Below are 13,604 nucleotides of genomic sequence, written 5' to 3' on the forward strand. Positions count from 1 at the left end.
GCTCTAGAAACACGTATAATATACGCACATATACATGCTCACTTTCACTCTCAATAACGACGAAGCGATCCGCGAGACGTCGACGACTGTATATGCTCACATATCTTTTGCATTCGAGGCGACTCGAAGGTTCTGTCTCTCTCTCTTTTTCTCTCTCTCTCTCTCTCTCTTTCTTCCTTTTTGCAAACTTTTTAATGAAAAATTTACGCGCGCTCAGATACGCGTGCGGTTACGACATCTTTGCATCACTACTGGGCATCGATGACTCTTACTTTCCTCTTACTGCAAAATATACAAACAACGGAATGATAGTAGTACGTACGAGGGTACACTTGCCGGGGATGATTCGCTCAGACGCAGGTGTCTCGAATTGCCGCCGCGCACTCGATAAGCTTACGTAATTGCAGCTTACAATTTTCAAGAGATGAAAGTTTCATTCGCTGTGCAAATTTTTCTGCAGCAGCAGCAGCATGTATTCGCGAGATTGGATTTTTATACGGTTTTATACGCGCATGGCAATTACATAGGGGATTATAAGTCTCGAGAACGTGCACTAGCGACAAATTACTTTTACTCTTTGGGAAATGTGACCTTGCTACGATACTATGGCAATTTGTAGTTTCTTCGTATTTTATCGAAGGAAAAACTTTGTATCATTTGAAAACTTTGACGTAGAATTATTTAATACCTTGTCGTGCTTCCGAGCGATTATTATTCGCTTCGTCACAAATGGGTTTTTTCTTCACAAAAAAAGAAAGTAATTTCTATTTTACGCCAAAATGTTTTCAGTAATTGATAAGTTTAACTGATTGTCACAATTCTATACAACAATAGTCAAGTTGGTAGATTATTTAGATCGGTCTTGTGGATTTTTATGGCATTTAACGGTCTAATTTCGTTATTCTTGGGTCGCATCAGCTGAACTAGGATCGGGACGAGTTCAAAGTCCATATCCGACTCGTGCCGATCCTATCGTCGTAATAGAGCAATATGCGCATTGTCGCGCAATTGATTTCCTGTGCGGGAAGAAACGCGATTTTCCAGCGAAATGGTTTAATTGCACAAGTTGCTTGCCGGTGGTGGTCGGTCACGCGCTATCTACCGTCTCCTATTCCGGCGATCGGGCGACATAACGCCGCGCGCGGCATTGCATTTCTCCGGAAGGTTCTCTCCTCCTGAGCTTAGCCGATAGTGAAAGTGCATTGACCAACGAAAAAACTGCATCTGCCAATGGCCTCTCTATCCGAGCCGACTCCATCCGACGACGCACGCCTAGAGCCACAGTTGCGGTACATAGAGCAGCGCGAGTACATATCGTAATGCATATACAGAACCGCGTCCGAAGCGCCTTACAAGACTTGTTATTAACTTCTATTCTCTTCTCCCACCGTAGTACATAACTAGTAATTCATAGAGAAGACAAGTGACTAACGACACGTTTTTTGTGTTGTTGTTGACTCTTTTCATTTCTCACCGTCTCGCTCGTGGCTGGTCTCGAGCTATACGTACGTCTATTCTATTCCGTCGTCGCTGGGTTGCCTCACTGCGCCGAGAGAGTCGATCGAGCTCGCGACGCGACTCGAGTTATTAGTTTTTTCCACGCCGATCGATCAAGATGCACTCGATGAGCCAAGCTTCGAGGATTCTCCTGGCCTTCTCGCTGGCTATTTCAGCCTGCGTCTGGGCTGGCAAGGACATTAGCGAAGGACCAACTCGTGAGTTTCTATTCAAATTCGGACTAATCTTGACTTGAACAAACGCCTGCCTTTTACCCCGTCGAATTGCACTCCAACTGCGTGTATCGATCAAGATTGAGCGGTTTCCAGAAAACTCGTGTGATTTTTCATCGAGAGCTTAAATTGTGGCATTTTTCTAGCTGAATACGTAAAGCAGTGCTCGAAAAGCGACCCAAATCTCAAGCCATGTCTGCTCGACGCTCTGGATCATTTGAGGCCTTACCTGAGGGATGGAATACCGGACATCGATTTGCCAGCCGTCGAGCCTTTTCGCGTAAGTCCAATCCCAATAGACTCGATGTCATTTATATTGCATGAGACTAAAAAAGCTAGTAAACGTTATCAAAATGTTAAAGCCGATGGTGCTTTTGGTGAGACGAAAAACAGTGTCAATTACGGGCGAATATTCTAGGCTCGCGTGCGAGCAAATTCGAACGGGGCGGTGAGCGAAAAGCTACTTTTTCTTACACACATGCCGCTTGACACTCGGATTCGCGGCAAAGTATCGACAATTTGTCAACGCAAGTATGCACTTATTGGCGAAATAATGCTGGACAACATTCAAGCGGTACATTATCATTTGCATACACGATTTTAAAATTATTTCAAGAAAAGTCCAGCTAATGCCGATTTCGAGACTGTTATCTCGTAGAAAATATCGCGTTAGTGTGAGTAGCCGTAAAGTAGATGGAGCGTAAATGTGTGCGTAAATGTGTATACGAACAGATGGACGAGCTGAAGCTGTCACTGACAGGTGGGCCGAACGGTTACACAGTGCGTCTACGCGAGCTCTACGTGAGGGGAGCGAGCAACTACACGGTCGAGGACATCAAGTTGGGCTCACCCTTCGAAGCGATCATCAGGATGCCTGCGCTCATCCTTGATGCTCAGTACTCCAGGTGCGTCTCTCTCTCTTCTTCTCCTCCTTCTCTCTTTTCCCTTATCCCTTATTCTTGCGACCCGTGCGTATATTACGTACGTCTCGAGGCAGCCCGCTACGCGTATTTAGCCTCACCACCAACGGCTGCGATAACTTTTATTACGACTCGGTACGCGCGAGGTTTTTTTGTCGCGTTCTGGTCGAGCGATTGCTCGTGCGGAAAATACGTGTCATTATTTAAACGCCTATAACATACATTGTCTATAAAAAATAACTTAGTCTACTTGGGACGATTTAACGGGTAGGCTCGATTCATCGAGCATTTGTATAATACCTACGAAGGTGCGTTAAAACGAGACTCAAAAGGAAACGAGGGTCGTTCTGCAGCTTGGGCAACCCACGCGCTCGGCACGCGACTTCTTTCACCCTCTCGTACTCGAGCGAAAAAATGCCGTCGATCAAAGAGTGTTTTCCTACTTATTATATGCTTATTTTGTTATCGTAGCTCGGGCATCCTGATAATCCTGCCGGCGAGCGGCAACGGAACCTTCCACGCCCGCTTCGGTAACGCCCGCGCACTGGTGCGGGGCCTGGTCTCGACCCACCAGCGCGAGAACAACAACAAGACGTATCTGCGAGTCGACACGCTCGACGTCAAGCTCGGCGTCAAGGACGTCCACATGAGAGTCAGCAAGATATTCAACAATAATCGCATATTGAGTAAGTCCATCCTATATACAGCCTATAACGTCGTACTTTTCAATGAGTCGCGTGACTGATGGGACTCTGGCCGGATAGCTGGACGCGATCGTCATTACGATGATGGAAACGACATTGGAAACGTTGGCGCGTAATCACAGGCACCGAAGCCTATTTTTTTCCACGTCGATTACGAGTCTTGTGCGGCGCGCCGATCGATGATTCCTGTGATTTGTCTGATTTATGCGATTCGCGCCGCGTGGCAGAGAAAAGCTCGCAACTTTTCCGATCGGTAACGCGTCGCAGGACTTTCACTCGGCGTCTTTGCGCGACGAGATACAAATTACGATGCGTATCGGTGTCCGCTGCAGCTTGAAAATATCCGCGCGAGCTCGTAGATGGCATCGCCGCCATCGACTCTAGCGGTAAATCACGGCAACTTTTGTTTTAGACCTGAACCGCGCGCGATTACCTGTGCGCGCTCGTTTACGGTCGCGACTACTTGTGTACACTCGAGCTGCTGCAGCCGATAATGCAGGCATCGAGTCGACTGCCTTTTTTTCTCCTCTCAACTAGGCTTTTGTCTTTTCCTCAGCCGAGGCGACCAATCTCTTTCTGCGGGAAAACGGCCAAGAAGTGCTCAAAGTCATGGAGCCTCAGCTGAAAAGGAAACTCTCCACGGTCTTCATCGGTATCGTTAATCAGCTCCTGCTCCACGTACCGGTCGAGACGTTTTTGCTGCCGTAATGTAATTGCGAGCTGCGTCCAAAAGTATCTTGTACAAAATAACAACTCATTACTTTCGATTGTGACTCGTGAATTTTATCCTGTACCTTACCGACTTATTAAGCAACTTTTTCTACGGGAAACAGCTGCCTTACTATTAGTAAACGTAAATAAATCTATACTTATAGCCTACCTCGTCGGCACTTGCGATTTTGCATGTTTTTGATTAGTTTTTAGCCTTGTTGGTTTGTTTTTTTCTTATTATATCATATCTTTTATTCATGTTATTATTAATTTTCTATCGGTGGCAAAATGTCAAACTTGAATGCGCTGACGTACAGCTTAGGAATCGTGGGATTAGCTTCTCGTAAATGGCACGTTTGCGCTGGATTTTTTCGTTAAATCGTTGCAATTATATCGGGCCTGCATACGTGGAGCATGATTTTCGTTTGTGCAAAACGATGGTCATCTTTAGCAGGAACTTATCAGACGATGATGTAATGTAATTTAATGCGATAGCCAACCTAATGTGCCGATACTTTGACTTTAATTTTTATTCTACGATTTGTGATAGTAAAGATATTTCAATAAAATTACATTTTTATTCGAATCCAACCTGGACTATTATTGCTTTTGTTTTTCCATAAAATGCAAATTTTAATCTTTTTTACTAACTCTGCAGTAATCTGCATTCATTTGAATCGGCAAAGAAAAGATATTTCCCAATAATGGAAATGAAGCGATAACAGGAATTGAACAAAAAAGTGTCTTTATTTTGTCTATTTACAAAGTATGGTTGCATATCAATGTGGTACTTGAACTTTTTCTTTGTAACAAATCAGTTTCTAACATCACTCAGAAGCTTTGCTGTGTGTAATACGTCCTAATTACAATGAATAAAAAAAAATCCTTGAGACGAGCTCATCAGGGAAAATAGGTAGAGACGGAGATCTTGGAGAAGATCAATCGATTGACAAAGTCGGACAAGTGCAGGTCCCAATGATCTCTGACGACCGGCAGCATCGAGTTGTAGAGCACCGGCCAGTACTCGTTGACAAAGACCATAGCGGCTTGATCTGAAGAGAGAGAGATGAAGAAGGGCAATGAGCATAAAAAATTGTCTCGGGTAAAAAAGGCAGCATCCATTGTGAAACTCACTGAGCGCTTGGTTGCCGTTAAATAGATCGTCGAAGTAGACCTTCATGCTCTCCACCTGGGGACTCATGTAGAAATGCTCGATGACCCATCGGTCGTTCTCGACGCGGCCTTTCAGGCTCCATGTGGTACGGATGCCCTCCATACTGATGTTGAAATAACCTAGCCGAGAGAACAAGCAGGCCATCGTTTTTAATGTGCGCACACGACGTTATTATGTATATATCGGGTGCACGCATCGTTATGATCGACGCTCTCGTGCCTTTTTTCTACCCGACCTCGGTACACATACTACGCTACAGCTATAATGCCGCAGCTCTTTCGAGATCGCGCTCGGCTCATTAATATTCGCACGAGGAGGATAATTATTATTTTCCATCTTTTCCTCGCTTTACATTGTAAGATTACCTTTTCCACCGACTTTGAAGTTGCCAATGGCGCCGTCGGCTTTGTAGTAGCCATCGATGTAGATCTTGGGAATGGCAACATCGATGTCCATGTCCATCTTGTCGCCGTCGTATTTCGGCCTGACGGCCAAGAAGTTGATCTTGGCCATGCCGTAGGTCTTGACGTCGCGCAGAGCGAATCGACCGTTCACGTCGCCAAAGTCGTATTGGTTCTCCATGTAATCAACGACCATAGGGTCGAGGACCGGCAGGCCGATTTCGGGAATGCCTATCGAGGACGAGAAAATTGTCAATTATCGTTGGCAGTTTATTTGCTACGAATTAATGTATCGAGGTAGCCCCTACCTTTGACGAAGGTGAGCCATGATTCCTGAATGGCTAACCTCAAGCAGGAAGTGTAATCGGCCGAGTCACGTTTGCACGTTTTCACGCCTTTGGCTGAAAAAAAATTTCGATAAGTACAATCGATTGCATAATTTGCTTCTTATCGCTCGAAAAAATAGGCAATGCTAACGGAGAGCGATTAAAACATCAATGGTAGCTAATCAACGAGAGGAAAATTTCGTGCACACGAAAGTTGAGATCTCGGCAATTATCTCGCATATTATAGCTGACGTCCAACGCTCGAGTTTATAAGGATCGAGCGCGTGGCAAAAATTTTATAATATTTAATGCGCGAGCAGCTCACAATTTCATTTAATAATATGCACGCGCGGCTCTCTCGTAATCGCAAGCGCAGAGTTACCGCCGCATTACACCCAATGGCCTATCATCAAATTTCATTTTCCACTGTCATTTTGACATGACTTCCTGATGTCAACACGCTCACGTGCGTTGCGATAGTTGGACAATTTTTTTGGTTATTTGGAAAGTCATGAATTCGCAAAGCGAGACCGATACGTGTACGAGACTTTGAATTCAACGAGAAAATTTAAAGATTCGAGATTTTCTCGAAGAAATCGTGTTCGATCAGCAAACGATCGATTCGACGTTGATTAAAATGATAAAAAGTGAAAAAAGTGGAGAACTCACGCAATTCTTCGGCGCTGAGGCCAGCGACAGCGAGGCTGAGGCAAATGAGCGCACCGACGATCCTCGACATGATCGGATTAATTTCGTTCTAATGTCAAAGGGAAAACTAACAACAACAACAAAAACAACAAACACCACCACACTCGGCACGTATCAAAAATGCTATGCCGGCCGGCCAATTAAGACTTGGCTTTATATAGTCGCCTGTGCCAAGGACTCGGCGCGTTGCTGCACTCACACGTTCAAGCACACACGCACACACACACTTGGAGCTGAACTGCAAGTAGAAGTAGGAAAATCGCGCATACTACGCGCCTGCCACCGCCGCTGCAAATCTTTTCTCGTTGCAAAATTGCATGTCATTAGAGCAGCGAGAGAGGATATGTCGATATTGAGAGAGAGAGAGAAAGACACGTATACGTATAGGTGAACCGGATCGGTTGCATCGCTTCTGCGCGATAATCTTCTTGTAAGGCTTTTTTGGAAAACTTCCCAAGCGACGCGACGCGTACCATCCATCCGATTCGCGTATACGCGTATCCAGAGCCTTTCGATCGCTGCCATTAAAATGCCTGCGCGAGTAATTGTCAACGATCCTATCGGGCGCCAAGATTATGCATCGCCTGCAACTTTTTATAAATAGTTTTTCGCCTCCTCGTGCATTGCCGTGCACTAATCGATCGCAGCAAGCGTATAAATTTACAATTAATGTTTTATTGTCTCGATCGAGAAATGTGCGCGCACACGTTCTTGACTTCAATTCGCTCGCTGCAGTTGTTTTCTTCTCCTTTTTTTTCGTACATAATCGCGTACCTATTATTTAATGCTCGCCTAATACACAAATGTCTCGAATATTCTTTATTACGCCAAAAAAGTAATAACAGACGACAGCGGCTATTTAACGAGCACTCAACAGTTTTCGAAAAAAAAAAAACGTCAGATCCGTACGGACGTCTTGAGGCATGATATTTCTGTTTGTGCTCTCTAACGGCACAACAAAGTTGTGAAAAAAATCGAGCATTTAACAGTGAAAAAGAAAACGAGGTAAAATAATGCCTTACAAGCATCTTCAGAAAGATCAATTGCGATGCAGCTACAATCGCGCCACTGATGGAATGTCACGTTTATACGAATCGGTTGGATTTTTCTATCGATTATTATATGAAGAATGAATTTCAATTGTCATTATGTTATAATTCATACGGTAATCTCGTTGCCCTTGAATCTCGCATAGGCGCGCGAGCGGCGTTATGTACGAGAATGAGCGCGGACATGACCGAGTGCAGAAGATAACTAGTGAGTGTAGAAAATAGGTTCGTTTGGATCTGATACGATGTTTATTTATTGTTGATCGAATCGCAAGGGTTGAATAAGACCGTAATTACCTCGCTCGACGATGTATCGCTTACGACGCACAACATCGTCGACAAAAAAGTCAAGGATTTTCAGCCATTTTCAATCATTTTCATTCGCATTACTATATGGAAATACTAAATCAAAGCCAAAGCGAGCCATGAAAATTGACACGCTCGTGTGAAAAACATTTGACTGGTTTTTTTCTTCCGCTCGATCGTTGCAATTTTTTTCTTCGTTCGACTCGTCGTTGGAGCTCTCGAACGAACGGCGTCCCAAACAACGAAAGATATTATTTTTAATAGCTCGTCGACAAAACGTGCGACGTTGATGCACGATGCATAACATCGAGAGAAAACAGGTTTTTCACGCTCGCATCGCGCAACAAAGTCGAAGCTGCCGAGCTTGTAGATTTTCCACAAAAAAAAAACGTTAATCAGTGCATCGATTGATAAGCGGTGTTTTCCGAATCGGTAAAAAAAAAAGGTCGCCTGGGCAGAGAGTGGTGGTGCAGCCACGCGCAAAGTTGAGAAATAGCACACGCGCAGTCGACGGAATAGAAAAAGAGGCTATTGTGCGTGCGCGCGCGTGGCTATACCGAAATTAGAGAGTTTTACACGTCGTCGACAGATACGATCTTACTCAATAAGTTTGCGTCGCGCAATGGGACCTTCCACACTAGCATGTACATAGTCGAAGCCGGGGTAATTACAAGCGTAAAGACTTTGGGAATCTTTGCAAATATAGTCGCGAAGGCTCATCGCCGAAGCCGCGCACCGAGACGAATGCAGAGAAGAGAGAAAAAAAAATTAGACAGGCTAAAGGTCTTTCGAAGGATTCGAGGAAAAAATTACCCACGTGGAAGAGAGAATTAGCCTATCGATGCATCGCCGATTCAACACCACTTGGCACATACATTTGTTTTTGCGACTTTTATCCGGACGCAGCGGTAAATCATTCGATTTATAATTAAATGACCGGTTTGATCGTGGCTTTGCACGAGCATAGTTTTACATATAGGAAACAACAAAGAGGAGGGAGGAGATTTCGAGATTCAAATTCAATTGCGAGAAGCTGATGAACATATCGAAATGCCCGCAATCGGTATCGGCGAGTAGTCGCATTTAATCGAGCCGAACGAATACCGATATGCGCTTTGGAGCGCGAAAAAAGGTCAAAGTTGTGTCAATCCTAAATAAAAGTCGCGCAAAGTCAAGCTGCCGAGTGCGTTTGTTTTGCTATTAAATATAAAAAGAATAACAGAAAAAAAGGCAAGGAGTTCAGCGACACAGTTGCGCGCAGGAGAGAAAAAGGTCGACCGGGTAAGCGCGCTGCTCTTCTCTCTCGTTCGCGCCGATTTCGATATGTCGGAGGAATTTTTATGTAGGTCTCTGCGCAGCTGCAATCATCATCACACCTGCAGAATCCATAAAGATGTGACGCCGTTGTCTTACATATTTATGCGTTAGCTGCACTAGTTCCATAATAAACAATAAATGCGCGCGAGTCTCGTTCTTTTTTTTCTTCTCCCTCTCGCGCTCGGTATCGACGCTTTTCTTGCGCCTCTGTACGCGTGGATGATATGTAAAGCGATCCGCGGCCCGAGTCAATTACGTTTCTTCATCGATTATTCCTATAAAAGATGGAGGAATGCGCAGTTTCTGAGGCTTGGGCGTTGTAACGCAGATAGACACGCACGCATGCAGAGCGTATAAAGATGTTACGCATTGGCACGGAGGAAGGTATAAGGACGCGAGATTTCTTCACCGACGACGATAGAGGAAATACGCCTTGACTCGAGTCCGATCTCGACTCGTAACGCACGAGGTGGATATATGCTAGTGGAGTGCACGGAGCAAGTCTTTCCGCGTCCAATAGCTCGCTCTTTGTTTTGAGCTTCGCTGAAAAGTGTCGTTTTATTTATCTGCCAGTTTTTATCTCGCTCGAGCCGTAACTCATAGCGTCCGAGCGGTCGCGAGTGAGATCGACGAGTCGTCCGAAGTCCAGTACAACAGGAGAAAAACGTCGGGATAAAAATAATCTTTGATTTTCGCTCGATTACGAGTCAGCCAGTGCACAAGTACGATGCGCGCACGGGCAAGTTTACGAGACAGACACGCGTGCAAAGACTGATGCAATATGAGATACGTATGCAGGCACGTGAGCGACGCGTATGTAATAAATATAAAAAATTAGCGAGATGATATCGTGTACGGACAAGGATGACGATTGCCATCTCGACGAGTAATTTCGCATAAAAAAAAAGCCAACTGCATCAAAACGATCCTGGAGAGAATACAAGCACGAGCCGAGCTTCGAATCAGCGAACGGAATCACGACGAACCCGCGCCGGCGGACCAGTGCCGACTGACTCGTCGATCAGGTGGGCCGCCACGCGAGACCGTTTCTCGAACGTCGGTAGTCAAGTGCTGCCCCCTGGACTGCACAGCAGACTCTGCAGCAGCGAGTGCAGAGAGCAATGCCCAGCGCAGCATCGACGCAGCAGCGCCGCCGCCAGCGTCCCCGAGCACGTACTGACTGTTGCTCCGATTTTTCATTGATAACGACGGCCAGACAGAGAGAGGAGAGAGAGGCGCTGCTCCTGCGAGCTGTCAGACTCGCGCTGCTGCTGCGTCGGCTGCTTCTACTGCTGCCGCGGCGATGCTGCTCTGCGCGCGAAACTGCATCATGGACGGAGGAGATTGGAGGGGCCGATGCGCGCGTCTGCCCCAGTCCCCTGACTCTGCCGAGTGGGGGTCGTGCGCGCGCCAAGCGCGATCAGCTGTTCTCGCGGTTCACGTGTACTGCTCCGAAGCTCGATCAGCTGTGACGATCCGCCCGCGCGCGTTTGCCCGAATAGCCTCGCGTAGTGGCAATTTTTCCGACTACCTAGTTGAACGGCAGGCGCATCGAGCAGCATCGTGTCCGGAGAAGCCATGGACGAGCCACAGGAACCCAGAGACGAGGATTTTCTCGTTCAGCCCTGCAAATACGAATGTGAGTCGACTTTGCGCTACTTGTCAATAAACAGCACTCGATGCAGCGCCGGCTTTCGCGCTTCTCCCATTTTCACGACCTTCTCTCACGCTCTTCTTTACAGATTTGGACCACACGGCTGACGTGCAGTAAGTATACGTCGTTCGGGTATCTATTTGGCCTCTCTACACCCTTCGCCGGTGAATCGAATCCAGAGAGCAGTCGGTCGCCGAAGCAAGTGCGAGCCTCGGCCGCTGCCCACTCGGCGATGCAACGCTGCCACCTACGTAACTTGCTTCGGTGTATGTCGAGTGCTCCGAAGCGACTCGAGTTCAGAGAATCCTGCGAAACATTAGCTAAGCCTTCGCTGCGACCGCTCCGGCTCGCGATTCCCGGTAAAGAGCCGTCTTTGGAGGTTATGCGGCGGCTTCGCGTCTTAACCTACAAAGAGCGCGAGCGAGGCTCGGCTACGCGGTGGTCTCTCTTTGCGAAAATTCCCTCGGCACGAGTGTCGTTCGCCGTTGCACATCCTGGCTAGCATGGCTTACATGGCTTCTCTCCTTGCAGGCTACACTCGTGGGGCGAGACGATGGAGGAAGCTTTCGAGCAGTGCGCCATGGCCATGTTCGGCTACATGACGGATCTCAAGCGCGTCGAGGTCAAGCAGGTTCACATCGTCGAGGCCGAGGGCGAAGACATGATGAGCTTACTCTACCACTTCCTTGACGAGCTCCTCTTCGTGTTCAGCGCCGAGCCTTTTCTCATACCCAAGGTAAACGAGTCAACGAGCTTACTTCACTTTCTGTCGTTGTTTTGTTCTCGCGAATTTCGGGATATAAGAGTATGTTGTAGCGCGTTTCAGTCACGTACAGGCAAAGCCCGAGTTTCTTAAGACATGAGAAGCAAAAAAAAATAATCCGATTGCATAACGTCAAAGTAGTCCCCTACGTGGGGTTTCACGACCACGAGCTAATCGAGCTTTGCTCCGAGCTTCGTGGGCGCCTTTAACTTTGAAAACAACTTGGACGATGTGAGTTGACGCATCTGTCGCAGGCGTGTATACATTTACGCGCAAGACGTGACTTGGGCGCGAGAGCGAAAAAGCTCGTTTTTTTTCTGGAAAACCAGGCGATCGCGCCCTCTTATGCATTTTATTTTTAATCGTCGAGTGTTTGTCGCTCGACGCCTCTCCCTCGACATAATCAATATGTATTACGTGCCAGGGGGATATTACATGTACGCAGCACTCGCTGTACATGGGCTGCGCCAAGAGAGTCGCGAGAGCTTCACAGCCGAATCGTACGAATGAACTTCCTAATTTCTTATCAGTACGAGCGGTATTTAAAAAACGATAAATATAAAGCGATACGTATAGAGAGAGAGACGCAACTCGGCATTATGTTTGTGACACATACACGGCGTTGCCACATCTCCCGATGTAGTTGCACATGGTCGAAATATCGATACGCCGCTTCCTAGACTCGCATCTCTCGTCGACTACAAGCCCCTGGCATTATCGCCATTGGCAAATTCGTATCGCTTACATATCATGCATCCAACCATCATCATCGCGATGTATCATGTACCGTATAAATTAATGAGTCGTTTTTTCTTTCTTTGCTTCCACAACAGGTCGTGAAAATCGTCGAGTTCGACCGGGACAATTTCAAGATCAAAGCTCGAGCCTGCGGTGAGGAGTTTCAAATCGGCAAGCACAGCCAGGGCACCGAGGTTAAAGCCATCACCTACTCCGCCATGCAGATACACGACAGACCGGAAGTCGAGCGGCCAGAGATCTTCGTTATAATAGACATATGACGAGAAAAGAAAGAAAAAAAGCGGAGAGAGAAGCTTGGGTACTTTTTTTTTTGCTAACCAAAAAAAGAGAAAAATGTGAGAAAAGTACAAAAGGGTGCCCTATGACTATCGGGGCTCTCACGTACCCGAGTCTGTGTGTACATATATGATGTTGTACGCTGTACAATGCAGCTCTCTCCCTACTCTTCGTACTGTACTTTGAAGGAGTGAGTGTGTGCGCGTGTGTGTGCATGTCTGTGCGTCCGAGTGTGCGTTATAAGGCCCCGCGTTAGAGTCAGATGCATCTATTCGTATATATTATATACGCGTACTTCTCTCCCTTCGACTTATTCTCTCTCTTTTCCTTCAACGACGACGATGGTGTGACGGCGACCCAACGACGTCTTTTCTCTTTCTCTCTCTCTTGGCCAATTTCACATGTAGCTCTCTCTCTCTTTCTGCTTGTACATGTACACATGTGCAAACGCGCGCGCGTGTGTGTGTGAAAAAGAAACGCGTCGGCCCTTTTTGCACTCGGTATGCGCTTACTCTCTTTCTCTCTCACTCGCTCGCCCTACTGCTGCTGCTACGTACAGCAGCGACGTATATACTTATTCTTTTCATGCGCTTATAAGACCTTTTGTTTTCTTCGGCGTTTCTTTTTCATGGCGCGTATGGGTCTGCGTATGTGTTTTTCTCTCTTTGCACCGATGCAAGTACGAACGATCGAAAAAGCCCAACGAGCCTAGTTACTCGTATCGGCGCCTCAGACGCCTTTATAATCGATCTCCTTTGGCCAATGAACGTTTTTACACGATAGGAGCATCGACGCCGAGTCATTTT

General features: G+C 46.6%; 3 protein-coding genes across 3 annotated transcripts; 2 read left to right on the forward strand and 1 right to left on the reverse strand.

Annotated features, from left to right (window-relative positions):
* The first annotated feature begins 1,395 nt into the window (after positions 1-1,395).
* Positions 1,396-4,651, forward strand: LOC106660487 (protein takeout). The gene is made up of 5 exons (XM_014383460.2): positions 1,396-1,715; positions 1,877-2,010; positions 2,463-2,635; positions 3,122-3,336; positions 3,911-4,651. The coding sequence occupies exons 1-5, from the start codon at positions 1,616-1,618 to the stop codon at positions 4,060-4,062; spliced, it is 774 nt and encodes a 257-aa protein (XP_014238946.1). The 5' UTR covers positions 1,396-1,615; the 3' UTR covers positions 4,063-4,651.
* Positions 4,652-4,793: 142 nt separating this feature from the next.
* Positions 4,794-6,814, reverse strand: LOC106660454. Its single transcript, XM_014383421.2, has 5 exons — positions 6,636-6,814; positions 5,949-6,041; positions 5,605-5,871; positions 5,200-5,358; positions 4,794-5,117 (listed from the first exon to the last, which is right to left on the reverse strand). The coding sequence occupies exons 1-5, from the start codon at positions 6,703-6,705 to the stop codon at positions 4,966-4,968; spliced, it is 741 nt and encodes a 246-aa protein (XP_014238907.1). The 5' UTR covers positions 6,706-6,814; the 3' UTR covers positions 4,794-4,965.
* A 4,110-nt stretch (positions 6,815-10,924) lies between these two features.
* On the forward strand, positions 10,925-12,782 carry LOC106648054 (protein archease-like). The gene is made up of 4 exons (XM_014364710.2): positions 10,925-10,985; positions 11,089-11,113; positions 11,532-11,736; positions 12,597-12,782. Exons 1-4 carry the CDS (start codon positions 10,925-10,927, stop codon positions 12,780-12,782), a joined length of 477 nt encoding a protein of 158 aa, XP_014220196.1.
* The last annotated feature ends 822 nt before the right edge of the window (positions 12,783-13,604 follow it).

The sequence above is a fragment of the Trichogramma pretiosum genome, unplaced genomic scaffold (assembly GCF_000599845.2).
Source record: "Trichogramma pretiosum strain Unisexual culture from Peru unplaced genomic scaffold, Tpre_2.0 scaffold27, whole genome shotgun sequence".
NCBI lineage: Eukaryota > Metazoa > Arthropoda > Insecta > Hymenoptera > Trichogrammatidae > Trichogramma > Trichogramma pretiosum.

Bases quoted from the DNA above. Each gene is read 5' to 3' on its own strand.
- LOC106648054 (XM_014364710.2), top strand. From the start codon at position 10,925: ATGGACGAGCCACAGGAACCCAGAGACGAGGATTTTCTCGTTCAGCCC. The intron at 11,114-11,531 runs GTAAGTATACGT...CTCTCCTTGCAG, and splicing joins GACCACACGGCTGACGTGCA to GCTACACTCGTGGGGCGAGA. The intron at 11,737-12,596 runs GTAAACGAGTCA...CTTCCACAACAG, and splicing joins AGCCTTTTCTCATACCCAAG to GTCGTGAAAATCGTCGAGTT.
- LOC106660454 (XM_014383421.2), bottom strand. From the start codon at position 6,705: ATGTCGAGGATCGTCGGTGCGCTCATTTGCCTCAGCCTCGCTGTCGCT. The intron at 6,042-6,635 runs GTGAGTTCTCCA...ATTTTTTTTCAG, and splicing joins CCTCAGCGCCGAAGAATTGC to CCAAAGGCGTGAAAACGTGC. The intron at 5,118-5,199 runs GTGAGTTTCACA...CTCTCTCTTCAG, and splicing joins TAACGGCAACCAAGCGCTCA to ATCAAGCCGCTATGGTCTTT.
- LOC106660487 (XM_014383460.2), top strand. From the start codon at position 1,616: ATGCACTCGATGAGCCAAGCTTCGAGGATTCTCCTGGCCTTCTCGCTG. The intron at 1,716-1,876 runs GTGAGTTTCTAT...GCATTTTTCTAG, and splicing joins CATTAGCGAAGGACCAACTC to CTGAATACGTAAAGCAGTGC. The intron at 2,011-2,462 runs GTAAGTCCAATC...GTATACGAACAG, and splicing joins CAGCCGTCGAGCCTTTTCGC to ATGGACGAGCTGAAGCTGTC.